The 26,489-nt window shown below is 40.9% G+C and overlaps 1 protein-coding gene across 2 annotated transcripts in view; it reads left to right on the top strand.

Moving 5' to 3' along the window:
- The window catches only part of cdh8 (cadherin 8), a 99,834-nt gene extending 73,936 nt beyond the window's left edge, over window positions 1-25,898 (top strand). The window contains exons 6-11 of one of the 2 annotated variants that reach the window (XM_073464418.1): window positions 5,998-6,245; window positions 14,806-14,942; window positions 17,856-17,977; window positions 18,729-18,846; window positions 24,156-24,407; window positions 25,372-25,898. In XM_073464418.1, the coding sequence (XP_073320519.1) occupies window positions 5,998-6,245; window positions 14,806-14,942; window positions 17,856-17,977; window positions 18,729-18,846; window positions 24,156-24,407; window positions 25,372-25,865 (1,371 nt within the window). In that variant the 3' untranslated portion in view covers window positions 25,866-25,898. Of the gene's footprint in view, window positions 1-5,997; window positions 6,246-14,805; window positions 14,943-17,855; window positions 17,990-18,728; window positions 18,847-24,155; window positions 24,408-25,371 lie in introns of both variants that reach the window. The other variant, XM_073464419.1, reaches the window with a different exon arrangement.
- The last annotated feature ends 591 nt before the right edge of the window (window positions 25,899-26,489 follow it).

Genomic DNA, 26,489 nt, shown 5'->3' with positions numbered 1-26,489 from the left:
GATACCAAAGCACATGCTGTTTATAAATGTATGCATTTGATATTCTAAGTCTGCAAATGCTCTGCTTGGTAAGGGCTGTATGCATATATTGAATCATACACATGACTGATGGATGGGTGTTCTTAAGTCTTGGTTGGTTTAGTGTCTGCGGAGAGAAGCTATACATCACTCAAATATGGAGTGCCATTGTGTTGTGAAGTAAAATGACATTACCCCAAGGACATGTGGTGTGACTTTGTCAAAGTGTGAACAATGAACTGTGTGGGAGGTGGACTGCATAAGAGCTAAGGCAATCTGCTGGGACTACGATTCACTGCCACTAAAGAAAACATCAGTGCTGGAGAACAAACTCGACACAAAGTCAAAAAATCTCTAAGTGTTGACAAAGCAAATGTCAAATGTGTTAGTCTTTTAGGCAACCTCCACTTCTGTGTCCCGCCGAGAGCCTCGCTCTTCCCATGTCTGCTCAGCTTTCTCTCTCCGGCCCTGAGTCAGTTGCCTACATCACTAAAGCGAGACAGATGATAATGCGTTGGGAAAGTAGCAAGGCTTTTGCACACTTACTTTTTTTTTGCATCCCTCCAGACAACAGCATCTCAAGTTGAGATGAGTTGAAAGAAGCACTTGTTATGCTTTAGCTCTTTTGTTCTGGATCCTCCTCACCAGTGTTATCCTCCAACCAGGGCGACAGGAGAAAAGATTCAGTGGAACTCTTTCCCCAACACACCCTGTCCCTGTCAACAGCTGTACGGGTCTGTAAAGTGCCTTCCGACGTGGAGTTCAAATTATGAAAGATCCTTTGCGGCAAGGTTAAAACACATTGATCTGAGTGAGGCTGGAGAGGCACAAACCAGGGGAGAGATTCTTTGCTGTTTGGGTTTTAAGCTTTTTATCTGCCAGCCCCCAGGCCTGTCGAGGGATGTTAGTGGGACGTGAGCTTTCACCCCTGCAGCCATCGCTGAACTTTGAAGTCTCTAAATGGTCTGTGTGTACATACTGATTTGATGCTAACGCTTGAGAGAGACTGAAAAATGACACAGCAGGGTTGTGGGCTGGGACATGAAGGTGACGGGGTGTTAACACAGGAGGAAACAAGAATGCCTCTTTGTTGCCGAGCTTAAGTCTGCTGTCCCCCATTTATAAATTTAGCCTGATCCAGTTAAGCCATGTTGTTACATGTTACCGGGAACATGTAAGGATGTAAACTGGCTGTGCAACCTTGACTCCAAAACGTCTGGCGAATAAGCTCTACTGTTTTCCTTCTGCACTCATGAAGCTCTCAATAATTAACAGTAGCTGTACAACAGTAGCACCATGCATGCTAATAAAAATCAAAGTGGCTCTCCCTGGATTACTCAGTCAAAGCACTGTGTGCGTTTATTGAATTAATTATTTGAACAGGTCAGACTATGACTTGGTTTCTGATTCCATGGGTATTACGCAGTAGGCTAAGTTGCTTGTGTGGATGCTGTTTTTGATTTTTAGTCGATTTAAATACTCAATAATTGACAAAATAATTAATTAAACTTAAATAGGTTAATCAGAGAGGTTGTTTACCCCTGTGTTCAAACTTCAAACATGTAATTCGGTTTGGTTTAATTAAACATGCCAGAAACAGTGAGAGTCCCTCTCTCCCCCCTTTGTCCTCCATGTCAGCACACTGGAAACAAACACAACAAGGTGTTTCTACATGCCGTCAAGTACAAATGATAGTGAAATAAATAAGGGAGAAACGAAGCAATGTGAGCCAGTTCTCCTGGATTAATTTAATAGTTAGTGCTCTATGTGCTTTTTGAGGCTACATATATAAAAGTGAAATGCAGCTCACAAAAATGCTCGTACTCTTAAAGCCACACCAACTGACATTATATTAACAATTCACAAATGACTAAGTGTCACTCGTTGTGACCAACTCAAAGGGAATTGGCAACCGATGTTCTAGCATCTTTAGTGTAAGTTTTCTACTGCCCACAACCTTTCATACAGCAGCTAAAGAGAGAGATATTTTTCTCAAGAGTGGGTGGAGAACAAAATAAAGCTATGTGGAGTAAATGTTGGTCTTAGGGCCCTCGGCCATCAGCCAATTTCGTAGCAGTCGCTGAGCTTCCATGGCCTTAGTTTTTGCAGTGTGTTGTTGGCAACTGAACACAATGAATTGGTGATGGAGCCCAACTATGAGAGAAATCACTTTGATTGGGTGTTGGGCGAAGCAAATCAGTGCGTGGTTAGAGAAACAGGAAAAGAAGTAGAAAGCCCACTGAGTCTGTCGCTTTAGTATCCACGATCTCGCCCATTAAGAGCAGTTTCTCCGTATGTTTCACCTCTGTCTCTTTGTCAGTGCCAACTTTTATCAGACATATTCAATAGAGGTGGCTATATTAACAAGAGAGAGATGAGAGTGATACCAGCAGCAAATGCTGCTTTATCATATTGTTTTTTTAATGATGAATACAGAATACTGCCTGCTGGTATGGAGACTCATTTCCTCTCAAGTAGGTACAGAACATAAGAGCTAGTTTGCCATTCACTGTAGTCTTTGTGGTGTGTTCAAGTTCATCTTTTTGGTCAGAACACAGGCATTGTGATGCAGTCGGCCTTGTCGCTTGATGTTGCTGTGGTGTGTCTAGGACAGCTACTTTCCTCTGAATTGATGCTAATGTTGCTCTTTGTCTACTTTTCTCCAACACATTCACCATAACAGTGAGTGTTTCAGTGTTTTGGTACAGTTTATTCAGCTGCTCCTAAGTTTTCTGAGATGACCCAGCTTGAATCTTGAGTAATTTTGATCACACTGATCCTTCCAATTGCCAGTGGAACGGCTACAATTACAATATCAAGATGTAACTCTAACCACCAGTTTAGAAAAACAATGTGTGTGAAAATAACATTTTAAATTACATTCAAATTAAAGTGCCAGTTATCTTCAAATAATCTGGACATGAACCAGTTAAACGGGTCAAGTTTATATGAATATTAATATATTCATATTTCATATATTTCCCCTCTTTGCACTTCCATATAATCATTTTGACTCGAGTCACAATCTCATGCTCTTTCTCTCCACTACTATCTGAATTCAAATGTTCTTTCCTGAGGTCCAGCCACACTATGTAGTGTCAGCCCAGACAGCAGGATCAGAGAGAGATTGAAAAGGAAGGCATGGGGGCGGAGGTTTGGTGTCAGGAGTGAGGAGCAGGGGGTGGAGGAGAGGCAGAAGAGGGGTTAATAATGAAAGTGTTCCAAATAGCTTCTCCATGGAGGAGTGGGGCTTGGAGAGGCTTCAGGGGCTTCTGTCTGTCTACCAGCGACCTGACGCCAGGAGTGTAGGAGTAGGGAAGTTGAAGCCCTTGGTTGCCTCCCACGTCTGTCTGGGGGTCCAGCCTCCCAGCTGGCACCCCTCCACCCACCTGCCCCCTCTGCCCCCAGAGCTCTCAGCACTAGCCCTGTCTGACCTCAGGGACGATTCCTCTCGCTCTCTCCCTCTTTCACTAACTGAATACATTTCTCGTTCTGTTCACATCCCTCTTCTTAGTCCTCCTCGCTCCCCAAGCCAGCTCCTATCCCCTCAAGCGGCAAGGCCCAGTTTTGATTTCCCTATAAATCCTGGTTATGGAGCGTGGAAGTGACTTGATCCCATTATTATAGTAGTATGAGAACGACCAGAGGTGATTCAGATTGAAATTGTGACAGTCTGGGATGTCCTCGGAGATGCCAACAGAGTAAAATTGTGACTCTCCTCTTGCTTTTAAATATTAATGACGAGCCATCTGTAAGGCAAATACTGTATAGCAATTTAAAACAGTGATTAAACAGATATGTCGGTCACACAGCGACATATCCTCAACAAAATGTTTGTATTTCTCTTTGGAAAATTACACCTTTTGTTGATGGTCTTGAATAAGCACCTGCTCTCATTTATTTTATGTGATCCGGTTATGATAGCAGTGTGAAAGCTCTATTAATCTGCTGTCACTGAGAGTATTAGCATGGAGATTTGTGTTATTTCATGCCCATAAAAGGTGGAAAATATGTTCAGTTTGTGCAACACTGAGAATTACAATTACATTGATTTAAATCAAAACGATGATCAGATAAATTCTGTTTGCAGTAACAAACAGATACCACAGGCATTATCACAGTCACTGACACACTCCCACTCTTAAGATTAAAGCCCCCTGTGTCTGTGTAATTTTTGTGATTACAGCTTTGTTAAATGCTTTTGATGGCATGATTCTTTTTGTAGAAAAAAATAGGGAATGATTTACAATATATGGATGCTCACTCACTGGTTGGATCCATGGAGTGATGGCTCGTAGCAGCATGCCCTGATGTCCACCACAGTGTATTTTTGGATACTACCACTGGGGGGCGCAAAGTTAGACATTTTCAAATCCTACACACAGGTTCTTTAATTAGGAATTGTCGCCAAAAAAATCCCACATTACTCAATACAGTATGGTCATGATGTTAAAAGTAAGAAAAAAGAAATCTGATTTAAAGAGCCGTGAAGGAAATACTCAGATACGTACGCCACACGAGTAGCAATGGACCTACCACAGACATTTTGATTTGCAAGAAAAAGACCTTTATTCCAAATTGTTTTGATAAAAGTACAGAAACATTTTCAGCTGCATATTCCTAAAGTATCAAAAGTAAAAATCACTCATTATGCAGAATTGCTATTTTTAGATTGTTGTATTGATTTTAATGTTGTAGCTGGCAGAGGCGGGGGTGACTTGAAAAAAAAAAAAAGGATCTAGGCAGCAGAAAGCTGAGATCTCTTTTTAAAGTCCATATTATGGGTCGAGCGCCAAAAACAATGATTTACACATTCCCCATAATAGCACTTCTTACAGCCTCCCTGCCTTGTGAACATCCACATTGTTAGTAATGCAGGCCATCAACTCTCGGACTCTGTATTCTGTAAACCAACTCAAGGTAACCCCCATGACATGATCAAGGGTTTCGGAGTGCTCCATCACAAGGCCACAGAATACATACTGCTTCTTGTGATCTGATCCTCAGACGTACGGCAGTGGGGCTGCCAAATTATTGTTTGAAAAATATCTTTGAAGGTCCAATTTGTAAGGAAGTTTGAGTCTCATTAACCACCCATCAGTTTGGAATGCGTGTCAGTATTTGACGAGCTTTGAATGAAACTCAAAAATCAACTTGCCTTCATATTGGACCTTAAAAGATTTTATTTGGTCCAAAATGTTAATGTTTCCGAAAATACACGTTAATATGAATCCAAAATATTATTGGCAAAGATTAATTTACACAACAATGATGATATTCTATCATTTGATCAAGCTAACCTAGCCGTAGACTGAAACACTGTGGCACCCGACGGTGAGTCATTGAGCTCACTACGTATGATTGAAACATATTGACCAGTTAGCTGTATTACTAGCCCAAGTGTGTCTTGTGAGGAACAAAGGATTCTAATGTAACTTATCGAGTAGGACACTGACATACCCTCCATCTTAGAAGCCACTGGAAAAGCCACTGGAGGGTAAAGCTAACTTGCCTAACATTAGCCATGCCACAACTGCTGCTGATTTTTTTATACATGGAACTGAAGGCTGCGTACACGTTAGTGTAGGTTAATATGTACCAGAATTTCATACAATATAAATAGTAGGATGTCCCTGCTTCGTACCTCTATTAGCTAAGGTGTCCTTGGCCGAGATTGATTGCTTTTGATCTATAACAATACATTTTATTATTATGTTGATCATGTGTTTTATATGTAAAATGTTAGTGTTAATGGTAGGCCTAGTTTCCAGATAGAAATTGTGAAACCTAAGTGCATTATTATAAAGAAAAGAATGCCAAAATACTCAAGTAAGAACCACAAATGTGTGTCTTAAATGCAGTACTTGATTAAATGTACTTTCCACCACTTGATGTTTTATTTGGACAGTTAAGGAAGCAGGATAACACCTCCGTTGCACAAAGCAGTCCTTGACCACTTCTCTCTCTGTCCCTTTACAGCCTTTAGACTACGAGAGCAAGAGAGCCTTCACCTTGAAGGTTGAAGCCACCAACGTCCGCTCTGAGCCCAGCAGTGGCGGGCCCTTTAAGGACTCAGCTACCGTCAAGGTTGTAGTTGACGATTCCGACGAACCTCCTATCTTCTCCAAACCGATGTACTTATTGGAAGTGAATGAGAATGCCCCCATCAACACGGTCATAGGGTCGGTCACCGCCAGAGATCCAGACTCTTCTGGAAGCATCGTCAGGTAAGAGAATGGATGCAGTTAACAAGAAGCAACTGAGAAAAACTGAAACTTTTCTGATTAAGCACTTTGCTTTTGATTGACCAGAGAAATAAAGTAACAAAACTTGAAAAAGAATAAGCTCTTTAGTATAACTTAAAGAAGCCATGCAGAGAATAGGTTAACAAATGAGCCTTTTCAGTCTATAATGAGTTGTTTTAATAAAAAGGTTGACACTGAGGCATGCAATTAAATCTCGTCAAGTCTGTGACCTTTGGAGACTGTGGTAGTGTTGTTGGCACTGAGGGAGCGATTCAATGATTGCTCTAATTTCCGCAGATGTACAAAAAAAGAAAGCAGATTATGAGTTGAAGGCAGCACAACTTTCTCGTCCAATGTGTGACCAGTCCTGCAGTGTTCTCCTCTTGTGTGACTTATTCTTGGAAATACCACAAGGGCACCTTGAGGATAGGTTATACAGGCAATTTCTCTCCCTCCATCTTGGCATTTCATTAATTCTCCTGTGACTTGCTGACCGCATTCCCGGGACAACACTCAACAGGTTGTGTGTAATTGCATGGCGAGCAGAGAGCAGAGGCTGGGTTTCATAGATTGGCTGAGGCTACAGCCCCCCCACCCCCCACCCCCCCCATCCCCTCCCTTTTCCTGGTGGCATCTTCATGTTTAGTGATGAGATAGCCAGGAAGAATTGAGCCCTGAGGTTGTGTGATGTCCCTCCCCTGGTAAAAAGAGGTATATTTCATGTCTAATGGCATCTTCTGCTTCTCTTTGTCCTCATTTCGCGTCATGTTGGGCAAGTCTGTGTTTTACATGTGTGTTAAAGGGACACAGAGAGACAAACTTAGATGCACCAGCTTAGAAAATGTGTGGGTTTCGTATAAACGTCTAGTGTATCATTAAATTTAGCATTTTCTTCTGAGTTACGTGAAGCATTAAGTGAATTGCCTTTGTCTCCTTTCTTGTTATGTGCTTCAGTGCATCAAAAACTGACTAAATAATAAATGAATGAAAAGGCAGAACCCTGCTGACAAGATCTCTCTTTTTTGGAGCTGTGAAACTGTCCAAAAATCAACTTTCTGTCTGGGCACTTGGTAAATGTTTTGAGCATGTTGCAATGCAAGCGAGTGAGTCCCAGGCTGCCATTTTTGTGTACCAGGTCATTTGTCTTTTTGCCGTCTGTTTCTTTCTTTCTTTTTCCTTTTTGTCCTGAGGTCATTATCCAACAATAACACTGTTCATTACACTTTTAATCACCAATTTTATAATTTATTGGAGAAGTTGTTATTTTCAGAATGGATTGTTGCTCAAGGCCTTTTGTGTGACTGTCAGGCCAAAACAAAGTCCATTGCAGTCAGAGAAGCAGAAAAGAAGCTTTTTGAAAATGTTCTCAAGAGCTGTTACAGTTTTAAAAAAAGCTCATTCTCAAATTTTCAATTAAAAACCCTCAAGAGAAAGAAGAAGAAGACATAAAAAATAAGTGGCTGATAGAACACTGTATTATCATCTGCCAGCTCCTGTAAAGCCACTGACCAGGATCGGAAATAAGCGCTCAAAGATTACACACACTTTTGCACTTAGTCACAACAAATTGCTATACGGTAACATGTGATTTTCTGTATGTGAAACATACATTTGCTATCCCCCCGGCAAATCTTCAAGATGCACATGATCTATTACCAATGTCGAGTGTTTTCTTTGCCAGGGATCAGATGAAACAAACTATTGTCATGGAGGGCTTATTATGATGCATCACCCTCAGCAAATACCATTTGATTTTACTTCCAGCAAAGGTTTGTATAAGCCTGTAACTCTGAGCTTCGGGCTGATAAAATGATCACGGTGTGGAAGATTTTTAATCCTTCCAGATGTGTTGGCTGACAGAAGGCTGTAGCCTCAATAACGCCTCTTACAAGATCAAAAGTATGTTCTAAATAATAGAAAATCTGGATAGAAGCCTCAACAGGCAGTAAACTAAATAATTACACTGTGACAGTTAGTTTGTTTACATGGCTGCAGTTAACAACTCTTTTCATCATTGATTAATCTGCTAATTATTATTTTATAGATGAAGCAGTTAATCATTTTATCTATAAAACACCACAAAACTGTGCTGGTCACAATATCTGAGTCCACCGTGGCATCTTCCAATGTCTTGTTTTGTAAAAACCAACAGATCAAAGTCACAAGATATTCAGTTTCCAATGATATATTAATTGCTTGATTAGTGATTTGTGTGTTTGGGTTTCCTGCACTATACTGCTTTACAAGTCAAATATAAAACAGAAAATCAGTAAATCCTCACAATTTGAGAAGCTGGGACCAAAATAAAACATTTTTGTTTGTTGAGTTTTAGATTGAAGAATGACTTCAATCATTTATTAATATAACTGTTATTTTTCTGCCCAACTCCTTATCTATTAACTAACTAATTATTGCAGCTATAGATGCATAGTCCCAATAATCATCTTATGGTCAGCCCAGACTCCAGGATAAAATGTTGGCAGTTAACATTTCTGAAAACCATGGGTATGTCCATATTACACGTTACGGTCGCAAGGCTGCCAAGCCAGTGACCACTGTTTGAGACTGTGTTTCAACATTTGCAAGTATGATACCAGGCCTCGGGACGATTTCCAGCCATGTTTGTGGCGCCCAAACCAGATATCAAACCGGATCTTTTCTTAACCTAACCAAAGGGTTTCTTTGCCTAAACCTAACCAGATCATAAGCACAGCACGTCACAGTCATGACATGAAATAGAAAATGGAACCTAAGAAAACATAAAGTTGCAACAAAAAGAAATGTTGTGTTTCAACATATCCCTGGTTCACAAACACATACTTTGTTAACATTTATTGGTTTTATTTTGGCCTTAAAACTTGTTCAAGATACTAAAGTAGGTATTAACCATAACCCTTTTTTACACACTACAGTTCGAGTTTTGAATCACCTTCCTCAAAAGCTTGATTCTGTACAGATGGCTGAGAGGAGTACTCTATGTTGGTGAATCTTTCAGCTTTTTTAGGTCTTGGAAAGCCCTCTTTACAAAAAGATGTTCTGAAGGGTTTGCAAAAAAAGTACTGTTTTGTACATAGACTGTGAAAGGCTGTGTAATGGTTCAAACAGACTGACAACTGAATGGGCAGAAAGAGGTAGATTTAGAAAAGGACTGGGTTCAAGTGCACAATGATGTCTTGAACAAGCTGGAATTAATAGGCGTGTAGCTTCAGCAAAGCAATTTTTACAACTCAAAAAGAAATAGACGTTTGGTCTTGGTTTAGCACTATGATAAATTGGATCACTCAATTTCAGCTGAACATACTTTGGACTGACGAGTTAGCGTTAAAACCCATTCAGTCTAACCAATGAGTAGACTGCAGAGGGCCAAAAGAAAAATGGGTTACAAAAATATTCAGAGCTCATTTGCACAGTTGCAGTTCAATAAGGATCAAGGGTGCTTTTCTGGACTGGAAAACAAATTCAAAACCAAAAAAGTTTACAGCAGTATCCTCCCCTGTCATACAACACTGTTGGACATCACCTAGATAGAAGTTTTAATCATTTAAAGTGAACTATTTCAAATGGATATAATATCTTTGGTGTCTAAATCTGACTGTTTTCAATCGCTTTTATTCAAGGAAGGAAGAAACACATCAAGACAACAGGGGGTTACAAACTTCTGATGAATATTTCAATCATTTCTTGTCAAGAAAATGTGTGAGAAACAAGGTATTCTTGTTGATCTTTACACTTGTAAATTATACTTATCAGCCCACAATTCTCCTTTTTTCTCCCTCTCTCTTCTTTATCTTTCTGTATCAAACATTGGTAAGAGAAGGAGCGCCCTAAAAGAAAGCTGCAGTTAGTGAAAATGGATCTATAGTGAAGAGCGGTGGATCTATATGGAGGAGTGGTAATAGCAGCATTAGTGTGGACTTTCTCCTGACCACCGTCTGAACGAGCTCTGGAGTCGACCCCTTTGATTAGAATTGCTCTCCGTCTCAATCCCCCTCCAGTCGGACAGTCTGAGTCTAAACCACTGGGGGCGAGTGCTCTGGTGGGCTGCCATGTCCTCTGCACTCATGAGACAAACAAGCCCTTAGCTGTACTTAATGCATCCAACCAAGAACATTTCAGGTGCACTCCATGAAATACTCCCTCAGTATTGCTTCTCTCTGGAGCCTGTGCTCTGTCGTTTTCTACCTGACTGATCGCAAATAAAAAGCAATGTGACATCTGGTAGTCACGATGGCTGTACGACACTGCAGGATCTCGTAGAATAGCTACAACTGTATTTCAGTCCAAAATATAGGTTTGGATTTTCCAACAAGTTTGGTTAAAGTCTTTGTCTTCACACTCCTTTTCTCTTCTGTCTTTTATTGTTGAGAGAAATTGCAGGAACATAATGGAATCCTGTAAAGCTTGTTTCTTTCTGCAGCCTTCCATATGTTGTTGTAGCACACCTGACAGCTGACATGCTGCATATGGTAATACAAGCCGGCATGAAAAGGAGTTTTTTTTTTCTTTCTTTTTTTAATAAATGAAAAGTTAATGTCAGGGAGACCTGTTCTGCACGACTGAGTTTTTATTTTCTCTTTTTATGATATTTTAATATAGTACATTACAGAGCAGGCTGGGCTTCAGTTCATAGTATATAAGTTTATGGTTTTACTTTGGAGTCTCCAGGAAAATCACCTTTTAGGTAAATGTGCCTGGGATCCAACCTGAATAAAATGAAGCGTTGAGACACAATTGGTCAGCATTCAGGTGACGGTTAAACTTAGTTCTACATCTGTGATTCTCCCCGTGGAATTACTGACCTAATAACAGCAGGAATGTCACATTACATTCTCTGGGGGCAAAAAAAAAAATGCTTTTGTTCTTGATCTTTTCACCTCTTTTCCCTCTAACTTGTACAGGCACTCAGTCACCCAGATGCACATTAACACATTTATACACACTCACACTCAAACTGAGAAAAAAAAAGAAAAAGAAACGAGCATCTAGTGTGAAAAGGCACACATATGAAACCTTTCCTTGGCACTTTTGACTTAATTTGGTTACAGTGCCATCATTACAGTGTTTATTTTTATTTAACTCTTCAATAACTAAATTTAAAGGGAAACTATGTAACTTTTCAAAGAAGAAAAAATGCATTAACCCTCTTACTAATGAAATGCACTATCAAAAAAACCCAGCTGGTCTGGTATGATTAAAAGCTAATAATAACTAATGTTCCCTCTACCAATTTGTACTTGCTCTACTGTTACAGGATGTGAAGCATTTTTCACTATATAGTGCAATTTTTGTCTAATCTGACGTGCCAGATGGTATGTTACACAGACCCATCTGAGAAGGCGCAGCTAGAAAATATTTGGAAAAGGGCAGGCGCTTTCAAAAGACACTTGACAGGTATTGGACAAAACATCTGTCTATCACCCTAATCAGATCAACAGCCAATGGAGCTCGTTGGTAAATTGAACTCTTACTCTCTCAACTGAGGAAGGAGACACAGATATCATTTCCATTCTTAAAAATCCTTCAGTGCTGTTTTTGCTCTTCTTTCAGTGAAAAAAAATATTATTATTAGTTAAACCAATGTGTTTGACCACAGGCATATAGCTTGAAGCCTGGCGAGGTCGATCAACGAGATCACATGATCTCGTAGAGCCAGCTGCATCACAAGGTGAATTTTTGTAAGGTACAAATATATTTTTTTACATCAGAAGGGTACTGCAGTGATTTGGTATTACACTTGCATAAACATAGGGGACTCGCTAGAGATACAATTTGATTCTGAAAGAATTTGCACAAAGTGTCTCTTATTGATCTACAAGAGGTCGCACAGGGTTTCTTGTTTAATTCTGTGTTTTTCTATTACATTTTCTCTTTGCCAGTTTGCACTGATGCTCAAGGTTAGATGGTAGCAGATGTTGTGGACTGTCACAGTGAGTGTGTTGTTGTGTTCCCAGTTTGGGTCATTATGTGCCCCAACTGAGCTGTCAACATCAGTCAAAAGAAAAAAAAAATCCAGTATTTTTGCTCATAATTTTTACATTTAATTCAATATCAAAGACTATTTATTAATAAAAGAGTTCTGTGTCGCAAGTCCATAGTACCGACTGATAGCAAAATAGCGGTTACAATAGGAAGCTATTATATTACATTTAGTTGATGGAAGAGTTTACACTTGCTGCGCACTGGTGCATTTCTCCTGGAGGAAACTGTTTAACACACATTATGTGAAGGAAACGAACGATCACTAGGTAGCTAGCAGAGCAATGATACTGACGTGGCTGCAGAGACAAAAGATTGCCACCCACAGAAAGTCTAACAGTGAAGGTGTCCTGGCCGTACTGTTTGATTGACGGGTGAGCAGTGCAGAGAAGTCACGTCAATGCACCGAAGAAACCATAACTGAATGGAGAAAAAAAAAATAATGATCCGACTGATTACGACTTATAGTGATCTTCTCTCTGCATGGAAAAGCTTCTGCCACACTGATGCATTCTGATTAGCGTATTGTATTTGTGCAATATTTAGGGTGAATCTGTCTGGATGTCTGCTGTGTAAAAATGCTTCAGTGCTTTAAAATATTTGGCACAAACAGCCGCTACGTGATGTCTAACTGTCAGACTGAGGTCAGCCCAATGCCGTTTAAAGGCCCTGTGAAGAGTAAAGAAAAGCTGAGAGCAGACGAAACACACACACACACGCGCGTGTGCATTTGCACACATGCTCACATCACACTCAGGAAAACGGCGCACGTATAATGCTGGATATCATTTTTTATTTGCTTTTAATTCTTTTCACATCACGTTGTCAGTTTGAGTGACAGGTGGCAGAACATTTCAGGGTCTGTCTCCTCGCTTCCACGTGAGGCTGTCAGAGTTTGACTGGGATCCACTCAGTCTGCAGGAGAGAGGCTGCTCCCAGGTGGCTTGCTGCTGTCTGCCTGTCTTGAAAGTGCTCTGCGTCTGCAGGGCAGGAGAGAAAGAGAGAGAGGGTGGAGGGGGGGAGGGGGGGGGGGGGGGGGGGGGGTGGCTGTGGTGCTGGTGGGGGATGGGGGTCCTCATGGACCTCTCCCAGCCCGGCGTCGAGAGGATTTTACACCATTTCATCTCAAAAATGGAAATGTCACGGCTCGGTACATCTCCCCAACAATTGGAATCTGGGCCAGTGGTTTATTTATTTCATTTCCTTCCATTCTTGTATAAGCAGCATCCCCCTTCATATAAATTGTTGTTGTTGTGACTTTGTCTTTGTCTGGTGCTCTTCCTCTATTCCTCTTTCCATCCGTCTGCATCCCTTCTCCCCTCCCTCTCTTCCCCCTCTCTAATAAACACTGTACGGTCCCTGCCAACAGGTCCGGACTGATAGGGATGAGCAGCTCCACTGCGAGATGGTGCGAGACCTAGGGTTAGCAAGGAAGGGAGGCAGGGTCAGCAGGGCGTCTGGTGGTCGAGGGGTGTCTATGTGGGGAAGGGGTCTGCAAAGAATTGGATAAGGGGATTGGATTAGGAAAAGCTTGAGACGCAGCTGGATGGAAAAAAGCAAAAAAATATTTCTGACTGTTAGTGAGAAGGAGAGAGAGGAGATTGTGAGGGAAGATGTGAGGGTGAGACAGAGAGAGAGAGAGAGAGAGAGAGAGAAAGAGAAAGGAACGAGGACAGTTTGTCCTGGAGGTAAGGAAACACTTGTGCGGTACATGGTGTAATTAGCTCCCGTGAATCACCGCGGCCTTGTGTTTTGGGTGAGTAGGATGTTTATGACTGTCACACATAATGGTAAATGAAACGTGTGAAACCAAAGATGACCCATAATGACAGATTCTTTTTTAGTCCGTTTTGTGTGGGCTCGTCCCAAGAATTGGCGCTCTGCGCGTTTGCAACATGAAAGAGCGATTTCACAGCTTCAAGTGGCATCGGAAAATTCTCTTTAATGTGCATTCCAATTTCATGGCCGCTGCTGGAGTTTTTGCTGGGGAGTTTTATGTCTTGCCACTGCATTTTTAAGACTGTAAGGCTCAAAAAAGTCAGTGTGTCGCAGGCAGGGTCACGGAGGAACGGAAGTTTGACGAAAGTGGACGTTGAAAGTGTGCTTGTTGACAAGGACCTTATTGTGGTGAGAAAACACAATCGTTTTGCATGAGATCAAACAAGGTCACACGTAACAGGCTCATGGTCTGTCCATCTCCATTACATCCATTATCCCCTTGCAGCCCCCCCACCGTGTAAGAGCTCATGTGACACAATGCTGGCCTAAGTCATTAATGCAAAGCCTTTGGGAGCCATTGAGTGTTGACAGACACCAAACAGGGTTAACAATACCCCATCGCTTACCCTGACATAACATGTACTAATGGTCTTTCTTTCCGGAGGGAGGCGCAGGCGCAGGGGGTGCGCGGGGGAGGGGGGTGCTGTTATTATTCCTCAGATAATTATTGATTCCCTCCTGTTTTTATTGTGTTTTTATCTTGATGGATAAGGCCCTGGTGGCCACAACACCCAAAGGCCTGCACAGAGTTTTGGCTCAAATTTCTGATGATCGATTCTCTTTGCAGGTACTTCATCGATCGGCACACGGACCTGGAGAGGCAGTTCAACATCAACGTGGACGACGGGAAGATCACCCTGGCCAAACCGCTTGATCGGGAGACGGACATGTGGCACAACATCACAGTAACTGCCACAGAAGTCAGTAAGTAACCTCTCCTGACTCCGTTCACCACTGCTGTGAACATTGCTCCTCATGAATTGTAATGCCCTATTTTCATAATCACCCTCCTTTTTAGACATTCATCGGCACGCAGGTTTTACTAACTGAGAGCTGCAGGAAGACACGTTCGATATCGTCCTCTCCTAAGCGACTTCATGGGTTGTCTCAGTCAAAGGACTCACTGACCTGCTACACGCAGTACAGTAAACCGGCGCTTTTAATCGCTCCGACAATATGGCACAAACAATTAGCGTTTGAATCCACGGAGGCATTAAATACGTTGATTTGCTGAGTTTTGATTGAATTAAACAGCTCAGTAGTCAATTTGTGGAAGTGCAAGAACATTAAGACGTATCAAATAAACAGTTTTAAAGACATGCTCCAGAGTGGATTGCTCCAAACGCCAACATCCATTACAGATTAAAGAACATCTGCGAAACGCAAAACTCACTGACTACGTAGAAAATCTTGCCGGCAGAGCTACAAACAGCTCATACCATATGTAAGGCTTTATTTGCATACAGATTGTTTCAGGGGGGCTGTATGTTGTGATAAAGCTTAATGTACCCCTTAAAGCTATTGGAATAGAAACTGAGACAGCTTGTAACTTTTCCCCCTGTCCTCTTCTGCGCCGTCTCCCCCTCCTTTCCCTCTCTGTCTCATCCTCTATCCGTCCCTTTCTTTCCCTAATCAAAGGAAATACACATTAATTGGTCAGAATAAATGAAAGCCCGAGCGCTGTCATAATGTTTTGGCCGTGCAGCACAGACGAATCCCACCATCGTAGCAGCCCGTTGGAGGAATTGAACGTGTCTCATTTAATAAACTGGCTGCCTTGTCATTTCTTGCACCCATACATTTAGAGCGCGTTTTCATGCCTGTTGGCAAAGTAACTGTGGTTCGAGATAGTGGCATCTCTGAGAACACCTAATAGGAATTTGCCAAAATAAATATGCCAGTTTTGCTTTTCTTCACGGATGGGGAGGGAAAGCCGGTGTCTTCTCAGGCGTGAAGAGGAATAGATGTGTTCCCAGTTCTATCCCGATGCCATTTGCCACCCAAACGGAGGCGTGTTCTGCTGCCTCGCACCGGTTGACATCTGACTAATCAGATTCTATTCCCTGTCTGCTGCTGGGGGAAAGTCACTTTTGTAGAGGAGGGGGGTGGAGGGGGCTCTGTCTCCGTCTGCCCTAATCCATCTATCACTGTCTATCAGACTGTCAATTTCCATGCTCCTCACTGCTTACCTCTTTTTCAACCCGTTTCCTGGCCCGTACGCTGACCTGTCCCCTGCTCTGTGTTAAGAGTTAAGCCTCAAAGACACAGACAGACGCCTAAAAATAGCCATAGTTCTAAACTATTCAATACGTTTTGATCTGCTAATCCTATCCATATGCTTAATAAACCTGTGTAAAGCAGAGTATCTCAGCTTGTCAGTGGTATCACATGTCTTGTTTGGGCTTTCAGGGGCTCAATTTCCGCAGCATTGATTTGTCAAGGAAACCCAACATAGTTTCTTCATGAAAGGCAATGGTTGTAGCCAAGCTACTTTTTTTGTCTATGTTCAATGGATGATATATTTTCCCTATTTATTTGCTTCAGTATCCTCTGTCATGATTTAATAAGCTTTCTATTTACTCTCTGTACATTTTTGGACTTGGTCAGCAAATGAAATATAGGATTACACCTGTCTGTCACTGAAAAACACCTAGGATAATATTATATTAATTGATAATACTGGTGAATTCATCCATTCTCAGACAAATGTAAAATTGGGACTTGGGTTCTTCTGAATAAAATAATGTATGGAACTTGATGCTGACTGTTAGAACAGGGTTGGAAATAACAAATCAATACAAGAGAGTCGGGAGCCCCAAAAATAGTCTTTGGTCTTTGGGTGTTAATTAAAACTAAATAAACTACCTTTTGACATTTTCTTTAAAAAAAAAGAAAAAAAAGAAAAAGAAAAATCATTTTGTTACTATTTATTTTCAATTTGCTCTTATCTTGCAGTGGCCACACTTCAGGAAAAGTAAAATTCTCTTTAATCCTAGTTTTAAACCAAATTTTAACAGTTGAAATTAATATGATTACAAAAAATCTCTTCTAATAAAAATGACAAAAGAGTCTTCACTTGCTATTAACTAAAAAAGAGACAGTGTCTCAGGAAATCTTAAGTTTGTGTCCAAGACAATGCACTTGCTGTTCTTCACATGCTGTCATTCTTCTTCCTTCTAAAGTAACAGTAGGGGTGAGCTGCATGGCCCCAAATAAATTAAATCAAAATAAAAACACACCAGTGTCATTGGCCACATTGCTACGGACAACTTGAGCCCACATTGAGTAATTAATTAATTGCTTCAAAATTTGGCATTTGCACTTCTGATTAATAAGTACAACCGTTTATGGGGACTCTCGAAAGGGACTGTCAATTACCAGTGATGAATAATTCCAATCAAAATCTAATCTAATTAAACTGCCTTTTATTGTCTTTTTAGACTTCAGTTACCAATGACTCATTAATATGCATGTATTTAACCCTCATGTTTTTAAACATGACAGTGTACAGGGGATTTTCAAAAGCCCTTTGAATGGGATCTTTTTTTTTCCTCTGCTGTTGCCTCGAATCCTGTTTTGCATCGCTGATACCAGCTGAAACGTAGATTGACGTGGCTTATCATCTGTCCTCCGATCAGCTCAGGAAATGAAGTGAGAAATGAAGATGGAAAATAAAGGAAATTAAAACTAGGTCACAGAATTTACCTGGGATTTCATGTGTAACCTTGTTGTTTTTTTTCTCCAGTTTTCCATTTTGACTGTTTTATTTATATCCCATTGTATCTCCCCTTTTTTCATCTATCTATCTATCTATCTATCTATCTATCTATCTATCAGGAAACCACAGTCAGATATCGCGGGCAATTGTGGCCATCAGAGTAATGGACATTAACGACAATGCCCCCGAATTTGCCACCGAATACGAGGCCTTTCTGTGTGAAAATGGAAAACCTGGACAGGTAAGGAACGAAGTGGCTCATTCATCAAACCAGTGATCTATCTTCCTCTCTCTGCCTTCCTTCTCTTTCTCTCACCTCCCCTGTAATGATTGGCCACAGTGAATTATAGCCTATTTATTTCACTGGGAAACTACAGAGGTGGGAGTATGGTCCTTTTTCCCCGCAACAGTCCTCCCTCGACACAGTGTGCACAGAGCAAAGGGGAAATGAGAGCAGTCAGGATTGATCAGAGTGGATCATAATTCAAGACTGTCTTTCATGTCCTCCTCCAGATGGCATAATGCTTCCCCCAGCCAAAAATTCTGGACAAGTACTTAGCATTCTCCTTCTCATCAATCGACCTCATTCAGGGGACCTGCATGCATACAATAGGGAGCTTTATTGAAAAGGAGTGGAAAAGGGGGGGGGGGGGGGGGGGGGGGGGGGGGGGGTGTTGAAAAAAAGGGAAACTGTCCTGCAGGGCTAGAATTCTAATTTCCAATCAATCATAAAGACGTACAGCACGATAAGACCTATGATGACAGATTAACAGATAGAGCCAGCAGCCTGAAAGTGTGCCAGACTAGACAGGACCTCATTGATAATAATCTCAAATCCAGGAATGAATAGGGCATATATTTCATCAGGTGTGATCCAGCCAGTATTAGATTGAGGCAATCTGTGCAGGCAAAAACAGAGTAATGAATAGGCTGCCTCCTCTAATGGCTTTGAGCCCTCTCTGAATCTTCTCATCTCTGCGCTCTCAACATAGGTGATCCAGACTGTCAGCGCGGTGGACAAAGACGACCCAATCCAGGGACACTACTTTGACTACCGTCTCGTCCCGGAGATGCTCAACAACCCCAATTTCACCATCAAAAACAACCAAGGTGAGGAACAAAGGAAATAATGGAGAAGTAACTCTTTTGTGGCAGAATGACTGAAGTTTCTCAAAATTTCTCCAATGGCTTTCCAGTCCAATATCTAACCCGCGGCGTGTTAGCCGCACTCGAGATGAAATCTGGTGGATCAGTGTAGCTCACAATTAGCAGATGTGAAATTGTCTGGACACCAGCTTCTTTTCACTCCCCAGTGCGTTTTGAGGGAAACTAAATGAATGGCATCCAAATGGCTTCTCCTGGTAGTGTTGCAGCTCAATGTAGGGTGACTTCTTTCAGAGCTGTTACCACGTGGCAGATGGTGCTAAATTTATTTGCTAAATACTCTGATTGGTTTATTTGCCGGTTTGCTCTGCCTTTATTCCATTCCTTTTCTCCTGCCTCCCCTCCATAAGTGGCTCCGAACAGGCTGTGTTCATTAGGACATTGTGTAATGTTTTCAGCTTGGGGCAAAAAAATCTTCATATGGTACTAGCCTTCTGTTGCGACGCAGAGGCTGCAGGCTAACTCGCTGCAACCTCTCTCTGACGGAGTAAGGAGTCCATAAAAATCAGGTCATCAAATGGACTTGCCATCTTTTGACAAAAATAATAACCTTCAAACAGGCACTTTAGAAAGAGGGTGGAAAGAGATGCCAGCGTTTGCAATATTCTTTTCACACATGAAGCAAAAAATATAGAAAAATCGTATTTTTTCTCTCACATACGTGCTGATAAAGTTGAAAGTCAAAAATGAAGTGTTGTTAAACTAGCACAGACTCGCTGTAAAACACTCAGTCTTAATTGCAGATCAACCTCAAAGTGTAAAACATCCCTCTTCCTGAACCCTGCCCTTTTCTTAAGAGGCGCTTTAATAGTTTCTGAAGATGATGTAACAGATAAAACCCACTAGAGATGTTTCACCACTATAAGCACAGCGCTGCCTCAGTCCAAACAACAAAAAAGCCTGTATTTTTCTCACTCGCCTCAAACCAGAGTAAATATGTGTTGTGGTATAGCGCTATATATTACATTCCACATCAGCCACTTGTCTATGGTATTGCTAATTCCGAACAGAGAAAAGAAGCCCATCGCACCATATCCCCCAGCACTTCAGTGTTTATTTCTATCTGAATCAGCAGCTGTGGGAGACACTTCAGTGAAGAGCGTCAGGCTCCTGCGTGCCTCTGTGTGCTGCTTTTGTTTGCGATGATGAGTCTAATTGTAGGTATTGAACAGTGAAGAGGTTAGGGGTTGTCCACACTGTGGAAAATGGCTAAGGCTCTGGCCAGCAACATATCGAGCTCTCTGACAACTCTGTGTTGAGGAGGCGGGGCTGCAACACTCATCCTCAGTAATCGAGACAACATGTAATCACCATACTGCCAAAAAATGTTATTCTGCTGAAAACTCTTTGCAGACTCCATGCTTAACTTTTAAATCATGTTGTTATTCAATTATCCTCTTACAAATCTAAAATTAAACTCATTAGCAAAAAACGTGCACCCTTGCTCAATTCAATACAGCTACTGTGGTGGCTAATAGTGATGGCTCAAACTGTGTGTGTGTGTGTGTGTGTGTGTGTGTGTGTGTGTGTGTGTGTGTGTGTGTGTGTGTGTGTGTGTGTGTGTCAATACCCGATTCGTACCGATCCCTTCTATGCATGTATGAAAGTTGTCCTGTCAGCCAAAGAAGGTTGCCTCTAATGTGCCTTTTCAAAATGATCATATACTTTTAAGACAGGACTGAATGTATTCATTTTTTGTATACAACCTGTGCTATGATTATTATGGCCTTACAGAAATTTCAATGGAGTAAAACATATGTAACAAAGTTACATTTAAAACAATGAATTCAATATATGAAAATTACATGTTTCAGATAGTTTTTCATCATGAAAGTTGCTGTAAATATACATCATATTATAAAGTAAACATCAAGTAGTATTTTATTTTGAAATCACAGCATCATCCTCTGTCACAGAGTTCTCTGTTTTTCATTAACAGTAGATATTGAATTTCCCTCTATGTGTTTTCTATATTAAAACAACAATACTTGCTATTTTTCTTACTCTATTTTCATCTGGGTTGTACACAAGCACGTTTGGCTCGCTCTCAATAAAACTTGTGTAACTCCTGCTGATATTTAGATCATCATCTCCTGACATCTTTAATGTGAAGTCTGAAATACATTTTATTCAATTCAATATTTTTTATATTTTCTTTATAGATATCACCTTGCTAAATTGAATTGTTGATTTCCTCATTTTGATTTTAAGCATTTCCCATGCCTCCCACAATTTCTAGTAGTGTCCAATATTTTGTTTACTACCTCCTAAATTCCCTGTTATATAATAGTGAACTATTAAACTTACAATGATTAAAAACATTTTGTTGCCATTATTTGAAATATTTAGTTCCAAAAAGCTTTTTTTTTTTTGATAAGTTATTCACATCACCAGTAATTTTGAACAGGCAGATTTGTGGTGTGTCACATTCACGGAACAGATCGGGTACTGACACAGTGACTTTATGACTCCTCTCTACTGATGCTAATGTTACACCATATTTTAGCCTGTAGCATTATGCCATAATTGTCACTTGTCGCCACGGTGGCTACTGTGGCGACAAGTGACGAATGATGATGACAAGTGACGGATGATGAATCTTACATAGATTCATTTTAAATTATTTTTTCTGTTACAGCCTGTGGGTCTGTGATTTGCACCCAAAAAGGGAGAAATTATCCCAGCCTCTGCAGTAAACCAATCTGATTGCTGTTGGAAATAAAAAAGAGAGAAAGAAAGAAATTGCTGTCTGCGTATATTTTAAATGTGAAATTATTGTGTTTTTTTAATACATTATTCTAAGGCAGTACTCATGACTATTCATTTACTGGTTGACAGCAACAATCACTAATAGCTCGTCAACAGCCACAATGTAACACAAAAAGGATGCAGAGACACAGAACCAAAGCCGGCTTTGCTGCTTCAATCAAGGAGAGGTGTGTTGTGTTGCAGCTGCCTTGGCCTGCTGAACGAGTTACTAGACAAACGTGAAGGTTAATTAGCTCGTCACCTATTGCACAAATGAAAACCTACCTGTAAAAATTCAGTTTAGATATTATTATAGTCTTTGTCCTTTAAAGCAACATTATGTAACTCTTTTTTAACCTTAAACTAACAGCTTCAAAATAATATTGATGGTACAGTGTCTTGTAACAGGGTGAATGGTGCCCTGTCTCAGCCACTCCACCTACCCATCACTTGTTTCTGCACTTATGCAACTTCAGTGAGAGGGTATGATCACAGCTTTACATACACGTGTACTTCAACATACAGGTTTTCAATACATAACATTGTTATGATGTAATGAGTTTTGTTTGTAGTTAGCACCTACATTAGATCTGACAAGTTGTTACAGATCTGGGATTTGTATTTATGACGTTGTGTGTTACACTAAAAAAATGTGGGGGGCACCAAATCACACAAAATGTCATTTTCTCTATAATGTTGCTTTAAAAACCACAAACAGAACAAAGTCCTCAGCTTGTAAGCCACCTTTTTCAGTGCAAGTTTGCTTGTATTGTATCTTGTAGTTGAACCTCCTGGACCAGTTGTCAGTCACCTGGCCCATCCACTCAAAGGCTTGAAGGCTACACGAGCACCTTGGGTCTATCTCTTAAAAACCTTTTTTTTCTCCATAGCAATACAGCAATGTTAACAGTCTAAAAATCAATGTGACAAAGATTTTTGACTGTGGAAAAGGATGACTTCTATCATTTCAGCTGCACCTTAGGGTACACACTCAATACTGTAGGCTATTAATGTGTATATCTTTAGCAGATTGAATGTATAATAAATAGGTAGGGACCAGTTATTTATATTTACATATCCGATACTGTACTAACCATGTAGTGTGTAGAAATCACACACTAAATGTGACAGTTATTCAGATAATGCATGTTGTCAATAGTATGTCTAAATTAGATCTACCAACATAACCTCCTTTGCTTCTTCCAATCATTTGGTATTACATTACTAAAAGGCATTTAAGTCCTGCAGATTTGGCGTTCATAAATGTGCTTGTGTGTAGTCGTTCACATAATCTTAAGAGACTTGAGAAGTTCAGAAAGTTTTCAGTGTGTCACTTCTGCTGTTGCTGCTGTCATTTTGAACCTCCCACATATTAAGTTATTTATAGTGAAAATTTTGTTCAAATGGGGGTTTGCTTTTGTTATGGTGATGATTAATATTTCAATGTACACAGTTTTTTCATAAGACCCTTTCAGTAGCTAGATGAAACACTTTCAATGTGCCCTAATATAAAAAAGATATAATAAGAGCACTGTTGTAACTGCAATGGGTTCAACATTTTTACCTGCACAGCTCTCTTTTTCTTTGAGACTTCGTTTTTTATGTCGATCGGCTGTCGGGCAGGATATGTTTAATTCTATTTTTACATCAATAGTTTCTAGAAAACGACCTGTATATGAGGACAAGCCCTCGTGGTTTGCTACACTATAGTAGATACTTGCATTTTCACTATGCACTGCTGAATGATCCAAATGAAATAGGACATGCTGGTGCTCACAAAGCACAGCATATCACTTTGTGGCAGCAAGCATAAGAAAATAAATCTGAGCATATGTTCACATCAATTACAGATCGTGCAAAGCAAATAATTCTATCATGACGCATTCCATCTTTTGATTAAGTTTGCTCTGTCAACGTGAATGTTTCAACATGGCCCGTCGCTCGAAAGCGTATATCATCAGCTCTATTTTCCCTCCCTCTTCAGTGCACCCTCAAGCAGAGGCAAAGGTTAGACTATCACAAGTCTTGTACATTTTCCATAAGATCAGCAGGAGTAGATTCTTATGGGAATGCAAGTGTTTGATAATGTGAGCGGTGGTAAGGGGATCCAGCTAATGAGCAGGCAGCTTCACAGGAGTGTCATCAAAGAGCAGCTGGCACCTTTCTGGGTCGACATGTGCCATCTTCTAAGTCAGTGTCGCCTGCCGTGGTCCCCTCATTTCCTCTGCTTTCAAAGGGGGACAGCAAACGAAGGCTCGCCTTCCTTCAGAATTCCCAAAATTGGACTGTCGAGAAAAAGGACGGGGTCTAAAATCCATCTACAGCACTGGAATGTGAGAGTGCTAGAAAGCCAAGTGACGATTGATGTGAAATTAGTTTACCCTCATGCTGCACTGATCTTCACACAATTTAATAATAGAACTTCAGTTTGCTGCCACTATGAATAATAATGGGTTTTTCACACATCCTCACAAAAATGCATCTCTGGCTTTACCTCTCTCTGACAGACAATTCAATCAGTGTTCTAGCCAAGCATGACACCTTCCGACGACAGAAACAGGAGATGTACTTCCTGCCAATCATTGTGACGGACAATGGGAATCCACCAATGAGCAGCACCAACACCTTGACCATCCGAGTCTGTGGGTGCAGTAAAGACGGCATCGTCCAGTCCTGCAACGTGGAGGCCTACGTCCTACCCATTGGCCTTAGTATGGGAGCTCTCATTGCCATCCTGGCCTGCATTATACTGCTGTTAGGTGAGGTATTGCTTTTTTTTGCATTGTAATGGAAGGGCGATATATTGATATTATATTGTCATCGTGATATGAGACTAAGTATTGTCTTAGATTTTGGATATTGTTCTATCATGATATGGCATAAGTGTTGTCTTTTGGTGTTGTCTTCTGGTTTTAAAGTTGCAATATGGAAGAACTGGTCAGCTGTCAAATTCATATGCAAAACACCAGCATGACCGCTAACTGCTACTAACTAGAGCTGCCATAGCTAGTTAGTTTGGTAAGCCGTGCATCCAGCGGTTCGGACGGGGAGATCGAAGCACCAGGGGAGTCTTGCACAGGAGCTTAAGCCCAAAAAGGGCCAAGGCTAGTTGGTTAGCATGCTAACTACAGTAGATATCTCTGCAACACAATATATAGATGTCATAACGTCAAAACTGTTATTTCTTCAATGTCTGTTAATGATAGTTAAATTCAATTAAAATTCTTATAGATTTTTATTCTTATTTATTTATAGATAAAGGCTGCATTACAGCAGCAATGATGTAATTTTGTTTGTAATTGTTTGTTTGTTTGTCTTTACCCAGTTAGTCATTATATCCACATTACTTACGATAAATTATCAATAATCTCATGGTGTTAATACGTTGTTAAAGTAACAATACTCATCCCTATAATATTGTTGCAATATGGATATCAAGGTCAAAACCATTGTGATATTTGATTTTGTCACCTAGTCCTAGTAATTAGAAGAGAGAAGATTTCAGATACAGCCGAAAGATATTGTGATATCATTTTAAGGCCATATCACTCAACCCTGAACATTACTGACATGAAGTGGTTTAGCACATGTGGATGAAAACATTCATAATCTGACCTGAAATGTGACAATGATCTGCTTGTACTGACAGAAAGTCCACATGTCAAAGCTTGACCTAGATTTCTCCTTTTTGTCTTCCTTTCTTTCCGTATTTCTTTCTGACAGTAATAGTAGTCCTATTTGTGACCCTGAGGAGACACAAAAATGAGCCCCTGATCATAAAGGACGACGAAGATGTGAGGGAGAACATCATTCGTTACGATGATGAAGGAGGCGGCGAGGAGGACACGGAGGCTTTCGACATTGCAACGCTGCAGAACCCGGATGGCATCAACGGTTACCTGCCAAGGAAGGACATCAAGCCCGACCTGCAGTTCATGCCCCGGGCAGGCCAGCACTCGGGTCCGAACGGCGTAGATGTGGATGAATTCATCAACGTACGACTCCACGAAGCAGACAATGATCCCACAGCGCCGCCTTACGACTCCATCCAGATCTATGGATACGAGGGCCGGGGGTCCATTGCCGGCTCGCTTAGCTCACTGGAGACGGCGTCCTCGGACTCGGACCAGAACTATGACTATCTCAGAGAGTGGGGCCCGCGCTTCAGAAGACTTGGGGAGCTCTACTCTGTGGGCGAGAGCGACCGCGAGACCTGACCTTTGGTTTGTTAGAAAAAAAGACCTTTCTGATTTTTCTTTCTGTCCACATACTTGTGTATTAAACGCTAGGGGGTTTGCTGGCTTTTAGAAACCGGTGTTTAAAAATAAAAAATAAAAACAGTTAATAACAAGGGAGGCCACCTTTTTGTATTCTTCTTAGAGTGAGGTATAGCAGTCGTCATCCACTACGTCAAGCGCATTGTAATTGTTGAGCCAAACAATGTCTTTATTAGGAGATCTATGATTCTTGTGGAGTGTATCTTAGATTCCGTTGTGGAGTGTCTAGCAGTATTTTGGGTGTTAGTCATTTGCTGTGACTGCCAGTAGCAGAAAAAACCCTGGGATTGCTGGTAGTTGCCCGATGAAAGGAAGTGATAATGATGATTATCGCTGGGTTCTCTGAAGCTTATGTGGACACCATACTCCATGTTCCATGGACAGCAAGCTGGACCTCAGAAGCTGCACAGGGACTCTTGTTTCATGTCTCCCAAAGCCACCCAGCTGATCGGCGATCTGAAACGAAACAACAATGAAAAAGCAATATATGGTCTACATTACAATGATGAATGTATGTATGATTTGAAAAAAAAAAGCGAAAAAGACAAACAAGTATTGGCTTTA

The sequence above is a fragment of the Pagrus major genome, chromosome 4 (assembly GCF_040436345.1).
Source record: "Pagrus major chromosome 4, Pma_NU_1.0".
NCBI classification, from domain to species: Eukaryota; Metazoa; Chordata; class Actinopteri; order Spariformes; family Sparidae; genus Pagrus; species Pagrus major.
Note: the sequence above shows the minus strand (reverse complement) of the source record. Positions and strands in the feature narration are given on the sequence as shown.